The 9,154-nt window shown below is 41.1% G+C and overlaps 1 protein-coding gene across 11 annotated transcripts in view; it reads left to right on the top strand.

Annotated features, from left to right (window-relative positions):
• Positions 1-1,817: 1,817 nt before the first annotated feature.
• Positions 1,818-9,154, top strand: part of celf5a (cugbp, Elav-like family member 5a) — a 192,771-nt gene continuing 185,434 nt past the window's right edge. For 6 of the 11 annotated variants that reach the window (XM_040040272.1, XM_040040265.1, XM_040040267.1 and 3 more), the window contains exon 1: positions 1,820-2,431. In XM_040040272.1, coding sequence (XP_039896206.1) covers positions 2,074-2,431 — 358 coding nt within the window. In that variant the 5' untranslated portion in view covers positions 1,820-2,073. Of the gene's footprint in view, positions 2,432-9,154 lie in introns of all 11 variants that reach the window. The other 5 variants (XM_040040268.1, XM_040040270.1, XM_040040271.1 and 2 more) reach the window with 3 other exon arrangements.

Genomic DNA, 9,154 nt, shown 5'->3' with positions numbered 1-9,154 from the left:
CAAAAAGCTCTTTGCCTAGTTTCCTTGTGGTTACTATTCTTTCAAAGATTAATCATAAAATTCTGTCTTTTGGATGTTGTATTATGAATTCGTTGTGGTGAGGAAGAACAAGAAGTTCAATGCTCACTTATTTGTCTACAGTAGTTGATATTTTGTCATTTTATTTGCTGAAAATTGGCTATTGAAGAAGAGGGTCTGTATCTTTCCATGCTCTCTCTCTACAATACTCGCATGCCTATGCTCATTAAAACTGTACATGCAACTTACAATGAAAGCGTTGAAAGTGTTATTGATCCCTGCATTCATTCCTCCTCTCAGCACCGGCTGTAAAGTGATCTCTTTCAGAGCAAGTAAATAAAGGGGGGAAAAAATCCACAGTCTTTGCTCAGTGCAGAAATCCTTTTTCAGCTCAGAGACCTAATATTAAGATTCGGGAACCCAAATTAGCCAAATGAAATGGCAATCTTCTAAAGGTACATTTTAATTAGAACAAAAGTTCTGCTGAGCTTTTCTGTGCTGTGATAACTTTGTAGGCACAGAAACAGAAAAATGGAATGTCTTACTAAAAAGCCAATCTTTGATTATTTGATTTAAGAACAACCTTTGGATACTGTTACAGTGCCATTAATTCAAATACATGGTAATGGCCTGCACCATAGCACTGTTTAACCTTCAGCTGTTTTAATTTAGAGAAAAAAGAAATAAATGTGTTCTTTACCCCTCCTGATGGTCCTTTAAAGACAAAACAGTGTTGTGGACACCAGAGGGTTCATTCATTGTTTACACACTGAGAGATTTACAGCTGGCTTCCACATTTAAAATTTTAAAATGTGATCAAACTTTAAGAGAAGATATTTTATAAATTACAGCTAGAAATATGCGAGCGTAAATAGTCGGGCTATTCTGCTGCAGACTTGCATACTGGGGCGCTTAAACAGAACAGAGCTGTCATTATTGTAATTGCTAACACCTGTGTTTTCCCCACTGTGAATGTCAGCTGTGGGAAATAATCTCTTGAGTAATTTTCTTTGTGCTGCTACTTTCACTAAAGTAAAGGTTTTGCCTTCAGTCTTGACAGTGATTGAAAACAAAACAAAAGCAAATCCATCTTTAATGTTTTCATTTTTTTTTTGCCAAAATGTCTTTCCTGAGTTGAGCTGAACCCAGCTACGTGGGGCCACAAGAGAGTAGGGAACATGTGGAAGAGAGCCTCGACAGGTGGAGGTATGCTCTGGAGAGAAAAGGAATTTAATTCAGTAGAAGCAAGACTGACTACACGTGTGGATATATGAGGGAGACTGGTGGAAAGGTGGATTATTGATAGTCAAGGTGGAGGAGTGTAAATACTTGGGGTCAGCCATCCAAAGTGACAGACAGTGAACAAGAGAGGTGAAGAAGAGAGTGCAGGCAGGGCGTGATTTGTGACAGAAGCATAGCAGCAAAGAAAGGGAAGGTTTGCAAGATGATAGTGAGACCTGCTGTAATTTATGGAGGAGGCAGAGCTAAAGATGTTAAGATTTTCAGTGGGAGGAACCAGAATGGACAAAATTAGAAATTAGTACATCAGAGGGACAGATCACGGTGAGCTGTTTGGAGACAAAGTGAGAAAGAAAAGGGTGAAACGGTTTGCACATGTGGAGAGGAAGGATTTTGGACAGTGGATGTTGAATATGGAGCTTCCAGGCAGGAGGAAAAGATGGAAAAGATGAAAACCTCAGAGAAGATTCGTGGATGTAGTGAGGGAGGACATGCAGAGGGTTGATGTGACAGAGGAGAATGCTGGGATAGGGTGGGATGGAGGCAGATGATCCGCTGTGGCGACCCCTAAAGGAAGCAGCCGAAAGAAGTCTTTTTTGAGTTCAAGTACATCATAAACACCACTGGGTGTCGCTCTATAGTGTCTCATATCGCTTCTGCGCGCTTATTTCACCAATATCAACCCCCTCTTCCTCGCTGTGTGTGCGTGTGTGTTGTGTGTCGGATAGAAAGTCAGCCTGGTTTCCAGCTGAGTGCTTGCTCTCTCACAGTGTGTGTGTGTGTTGTCATTATTATCCACTCTGCTCCCAGCTCAGAATGGCCAGATTCACTCAGACTGAAACAAGAAGGCAGCACCATCCACAGCAGCCCCAGCCCTCTCACTCCAGCCTGGTTTTCACCGGACCGGGGGCACCACCGACCCAACAACCACTACTACTTATCCCACATCAGCACCAGTACCCTCAGATCACATTTCCGAAACCCATGAACGGGTCAGAACCCATTTCAATTCATCCGGAGAGCGGCAACATGAAAGACCAAGATGCCATTAAACTGTTTATCGGGCAGATACCGCGGAACTTGGAAGAAAAAGACCTGAAACCCCTGTTTGAACAGTTTGGGAAAATCCACGAACTGACAGTTCTCAAGGACCGATACACCGGCATGCACAAAGGTAATGTGTCGCCCCTCGAATGGCTGAGAGGCCCATATGAAGCTTAATATCTGCTTATTAGTATCTGTACGTACTGAACTGATTTGTAGTGAAATGCGGATTTTTGTCACTTTTATTTTCATGTTTAATCGGGCTTAATCGCTCAGCTGTCAATCCCCCAAATAATCTGTATCGTTATGCTCATCACTGCTCATATTTCTGTATAACATTCATGAGGTTTGGCATTTTGCTCCAGTTGCTTTTTTTGTGCGTAAGGCAAGTTTTTAGCTTTTTAGTAATTATCAGATTGGTTTGACGCGCTTTTGTATTTCTATCTCTAAATTTCAGTATTTATTATGACCACAAAAAGAAAGATTTGCACATATTTTGAGTGTTTTGAACACGAGGAACAATTCTTCATTTTATTGCCTTTGAGTGTTTCCTTAACACGCTCCTAAGTGGGGCAGAGGCGCTCGGAAAGGATGCATTTTTCAACAGCCTCCTCTTGCCAGTCCCATCTTTTGCGGAGGGGCGGCATCATTTATTCATCCATATGCTTTCTTTAACATCTCCCCATGTGCAAATAGAGCGGGCTGGGTGCAAACGCGACACGGCGAAATCAGTTCAATTCTACAACGTCTCCAAAGGGCGCACGAACTGTCACAAGATGACGGACGTCGCCACGGAGAGTGGGCAGTGATGCTTCTGCTGAAATGGAAGCAGAGGGTGTAAATCCACTCAGCTCACTATACATACACTGACAACTTCCATCTTCCATATTGAAGTTGGCTAGCAAGAATATAGATCACTGCCTGGGTGGGAAAAGCATTTCACATACAGCCCCCCCCCCCCCCATACCCCGCACCCCCCATCCCCTAGATTCAAGCTGCGCAGACGTCATCATTGTCATCGTCATGACCCGTGAACCTTCACCCAACCTTTAATTTAGACCAGAAGTGCATAACCCCAGAGCTGCACTGGTTTAGCTGATCAGTGACATTCAGGCTTTGACTATAAGCACTGTGATCACTGTTAGTTTCATTATAACGGTCAGGCCAGTGTACTGTCCACAAAGTTTGCAACATCTTATTCATATAATAACAAAAGGGCAATTGCATACTTAATGCATTTGGAGAACATTTATGGCGATTTCATTGCTGACACATAGAAGTCACAAACAAAAGCATGCAATGGCCTCGACTATCATTTAGTCAAATCCACAGTTATAAAAAAACCCTTTTCTTTGTTTTTTTCCACACGTGGATTCGTGGATTTCGCAGAGCAGATGCAGATGTGTGAAGGATGTAAGCACAGGAGATAAGCCTTTTATTACAGTGACATTTAGAAAAGACAAATGATAATGTATGACAGTAAACATTACAAACCCTGTCGTGTCATGCATCAAGTCACCATCGCAAGATATTAAATTTGTTTCTGCTACAAAGGTCGTCCCCATCTCCTTCAGAATAATTAATACAAGTCTTTGTGAAGGTTTCAAACCAGGATACAGTTACAGTATATAATAATAATAATGTTTGCCACATATTTTATGACGGTCGTAAAGTTGATGTTATTGTTGTGGAAGTCATTTCTTCAGTATTGCACTGATCTGGTTTGCTTTGGATGCGTGTGTTTTTGTGCTTGTGTTCATGCATATACTAAAATGTCATTTCACCTGTGTTGCAGTGATGGCAGTATTTTGGGTCCTGAATGATGTCACCTTATCGTGCTATCAGGGAAAAAACAATTTAGGCTTTCTACATAACATAAACAGCACATTTCCATTACGCATACAAAAACACTGATCTTTGGTAGACATGTATATAATTCAAGTGAAATATTTGACATTTGTCTAGGCCATAAATTTGATATGTCATAATTAGCAATTATTTTGTCAATTAATACAGTGATAAACTGCTTAACTACATTGTTATTCATTTGAAAAGGTTTTTTGTTAGATTTCCTCGTAGCATTATATTACCATCAATGTATTACATCATTCTTGCCCTGGTGGTAAAGTAGAAGAAGTGGGAAAATGTGTAATTGAGATGTACTGCTTGCTTTCGGTGAGACTCTGTATGATCACCCTCCTCAGTTCTCTTGTCAGTTTGAAATGCAAAACTCAAAAGAGCCTTTCAACAAAGTGAAATCCCTTAAAAATATCCAGTGAACCTTTATATCTGTTCATTGTGCATTATGATTTTTTTTTTTTTGCATTTTACTAAACAAAAAATCTTGTTTAAATGTAGCTGGATAATCCTCTCCTTCTGATCTAGCAAAAATGCTAAAAATATGATTCCAAATGCATTTCTCATGTCATTATTTACCCTCAATTTTAACGTACAAACCGCTAATTAATTTTAGATAAGCATAGTTCAGTCAAATTAAATGAGTTTGGATGTAATGAAGCCTTGTTGCACAATTAACAATACAAAATCAAACTCTAATGTGTCAGTGATCCTTGATGAGGTTATTTTATAGTTAATCACGTTATTAAGCAGAAAAAGGATTATGGGGTACGCATCCTGATGGAAACACTGGGCAAGCACCCTCAAAGTGGCACATTCACACTAACAAATCGATGGACAGAGGAACACACGCACATACACACATGCGCACATGCTATTTTCATTATACTAAGTGTTGTGCATTCGTAGCCATTGTGCTTATTCTGTCATTTGGATTTTTTGGATTTTCATTTCATCCACATTGTGCTCTCTGTGTTTATTTCCTCTTTTCTTATGCAACTGTTTTTTCCCCTTGGTAATCCGAGAGGGAAAACATGGAATTAGTTTGTAAAGCGTGATAATAATGCATGGCCATAATAACTTGACTCAAGAGGATTAGCAAATGTGCATTGTCTGAAGCAGCAGTCTCTTGGGTGATCAGCTGGTTGCCTCCCTAAACAGTGGCTGCCTCTGCCAATTAAAAATTCAGTCTAGCCTGCCTCTTCAAATGATTAATTCTGCCCACGCTGTCGATGGCCTGCCAATTATTGTCGCCCAATTGGTATTAATAAGTAGAGGATTTCCTGATGTTGAATTTATCACAGACTATGAAAACTTCTCCCTTTGGCTCTAATTACCTTTGACTAGCACATGCAGAACAAATACATACATGCATATATGCACTTGCATATATCCAGAACCAGTGTTCCTTTTATGCATTGTGCCTGTTATGTTGCTTGCTATATCAAATTCTTTAATTAAAAGTGCAGTTGGGTAGATTATATCATGTGAGTTTCCACAATGCACTCAGATCAGAGAGGAAATGTATAATTTAGCACAACAGGTAGACGCACAGACAAAAAAAATCCCTAGGTTGCTCCATTCTGCCGAGTAAGGCTGCCCGGATATCAATACTAAGCTTGTGTTGAGTATTACTGTGTTAATGCATTTATAAATGGAGATATTGCCGTAGACCCCAGCAAGCAGAAGCACATTAAATCACAGAATAATCTAATGAAATATTTATTCAAGTTTTTATTTTTTCCTTCGTCTGAAGCAGTCTGATGGATAGGGTTTCTCTGTAAGTTGTGCTCCTCAAAGAATGAAGAAGGAAGGAAGCACAGCTAGTTGGAACAAAGCACATTCATCAAACCAGAACTATACATTCCAGTTTTCCTTTATGAAGATGGAGCTTAAAGGCAACAGCACTGGTTAAACCAACCATTGGTTTGTTAAAGCTGCTTTCTTCCTTTGATATTATGGAAGTACATGCACACATTTCCATATTACGTGTGCCTTATGGAAAGTGTCAAAGATCACGGCACTGCTGTAGGACAGCATCCCTCCTGGGGAAACAGATGGGAAAAATTCGCTTACATCCATAAACAGAGCTGTAGATACGACATGGACTGTACAGAAAGACCAAACTGTGTTAATATTACAGATTTAATAGACAGCTTTGGAACTTATTCCTTTTGACATTATTGCCTATTTACTAATGAAATGAACCAATATCATAAATGCCATGAAAGCTACACTCCGTTCCAGCTGTGCGTGTGACCTCTGAGTCACCTGAAAAACAATTCTCGGTCTCCGCGCAGTTTTGTGCAGTGATTCGATTGAACAAATCTAGAATAAAATCTCCTGTCAGAGTCTAGTGAGCGAAGGCCACCGAGCCAAGCTAATGCAGTAACAACACTCGCCTCGCAATCTTTAAACGTCTGTAAATATTGTAATAAGCAACAGGGCTTTCCTCATAAAAGATGCAGCAGCTCAACGGGTACTGACAGGCGCTATGGGCCTTGACTTCAGGATGAGGAGTGCTGCCTCCCTCTCTCTCCTGCTCTTTTCTGTTGGTTTCCCAAGCAGATTGGCAATCTTAGATGGCAACAAGGCTGCGCTCTGCTGGAGGTTTGTATCTGCTCACCAGGCTCACCTGACTTTTATTCCGTCTCCGCTTCCCTCTCCTTTAATACCTGCCCAGGAGAGCCTTTCAGATGGATTGATTTCCTGCACCAATGCAACATTCATTATTGCTTGCAGTATATTATACTTTCAGTTTGTTGGAAGTGCTGTTACACCATGACCTTTGTGGAATGTGTTTGCTGTAAATGGGTGCCCAGAATGGGAACAGAGATGGGAAAATGAGCAGTGAGGTCTAACTCATTAATAAAACCTCTAATGTTTTTGCATTTCATTAACTCAAGTAAATAAAGCTCTTTGGTCCTTCATTCTACATTTTCTGGACAGTGTTTGTGTTTCAAGGGATGGTGGTGATGCCATGGTGTTTTAAAAAGTTATATTGGTAAGTTGACTGTTTTGATGATAACCTATAATAATAATCGATGCGAGATGGAAGGCGATTTTAATTTGGTAGCACTGTTGATTTGATGAATGCGCTACTGGCTTTTTCCAGAAATTTTAAACGGAAGATTTTTGAGTTGAATTATTTTTGGCTGTTTTGTGGACACATTTCTTTTCTAAAGGTAGAGTTGGCAGAAGCGCGCTGCCTTCCTGCTCAGGCTCAAAGGTCAGAGCTATTTTCTTAGTCTAAATAGAGGGAGATAGAAGCCTATCTATTTTGAATGGGCAGCTTTGCAGAGTGCCATTGCCTACAGAGCAGAGTGTACTCTTATAAGGGGGGAGGGGGGTTATAAAGGCACAGAGGGGGGAAAAGGGAGAGCGCGAGGAGGAGGGGGTTGGTGGTTTCTGTTAGAATAGCATGAGCTCTTTAATGTTGTGTTTGAGCCTGGCTGGGCACAGATTCATTTTAGAAGGAAAATGAAATAACAAGGGAGAGGGGAGAGAGGAGATTTTAATGCAATGTTTTGTGATAATCCCTCTCCATTTTGGAATGGTTCAGGAGAACTCATGCGATAAAGCCTTGTACAAGCCTGGAAAATAATAAGTTATTTGTCTTGTCTTATAGTACCGTGCCCTTGGAGGGCTTGCTAGCCCCCGTGTTTTGGACAAAAAACAATCACAGATTAGTCAAGCTGTCACATTTCTCTGATTGCCAAATCGTCGAGTCCTTGATATTGGTGTGAATGAACAATGCATTTATGTCTTACACGAATCTGCCTGAGAGTGCACGTGAACACAAAGCTTTGTGGATACTGGACTTGGTACTCTCACCTAATCCCCCCCCCACTGTCATACAGCCCGGTGTGACAGAGCATTTGCACAGTTAGGATGGAACATGTATGAAGCGGGGCTCACGAGGCAAATGACAGACAGACACACGGCACAGAACAATGGATGTATGGACAGATGGATAAGTGTTTGTCAGAGATGCAGAAACAAATGGCAGCTTTTATCCCAAGGCGCTGGGAGAGCAGAGTGATGGTTCAGCTTGGGACATGGAGGATGCCTCTGACAGGCTGTTTGCCGTTTGGGCAACAGTGGATGGGATGGATTGAGGAGGAGCAGAGGCCAAGCTTGGCAGATAAAATAATCACCTGAAAGCTGCTGACATGAGAAAATCCCTCTAGTAACACTAGTAATATGTAATTCAATAATACCGCTGCTACTTGTAATGTTAATTCTGTGCTGTCCAGAGGTGATTTCTTATTTTATGATTAGAATGTAAGCAGTAACAGCAAAACTGTTTATAATTAATGACAAACTATATTATGCGAAAAATGTTAGTATTTTGACAGCGTGAATAATATGGTAGTTTGCCACCCTAAGTGGGGATAAGCAGAACTATTAGCAGACCTTGTTTTCCACAGATATTAAGCAATCCTTGAAATTTAAGGAAGGCACATTTTAGATTGGAAAATGTCTAAGAATGCTCAAGTCCATGAGGGATGTGTGAAGATACATGCGGCTCAGCACGGTTATAAATAGATATTCTGTGGTATTTCCGAAAATAGGTTAAGCTGCCATCGCTGCACTGCTGGCATGGCATCACTGATTGCCTGCCAGCCTCCCCAAAAGACTGCTCCCGTACTGTGCTCAAAAGGAGGGAGAGACAGAGGGAGCATCTGTGGGCGACTGCAGGCCTCGTTTCCAGCGCCTTTCCATGCCTCCCCTCACACCCCGTCTCTTCCATCGCTCAGCCATCTCTCTCCACGCTCCTTCCATCCATCTTTCTCACTTAAGGAGTGATGCCGCAGCCAACAGTCTCTGTGCTCTATTGCCAGTGACATAAACTGGTCAGAGGCTTTGTACGAGAGATGTATCGCATCCATTTTTTGTGTGTGTTTGATACAAGCAAATTGCATGCCAGAATAGAAAGATGAGAGACAGAATTTGTGTTACTTTTCTGGTGATCAAATATTAATTTTGTAGAATA

The sequence above is a fragment of the Simochromis diagramma genome, unplaced genomic scaffold (genome assembly GCF_900408965.1).
Source record: "Simochromis diagramma unplaced genomic scaffold, fSimDia1.1 OVJJ01000026.1, whole genome shotgun sequence".
NCBI lineage: Eukaryota > Metazoa > Chordata > Actinopteri > Cichliformes > Cichlidae > Simochromis > Simochromis diagramma.
Note: the sequence above shows the minus strand (reverse complement) of the source record. Positions and strands in the feature narration are given on the sequence as shown.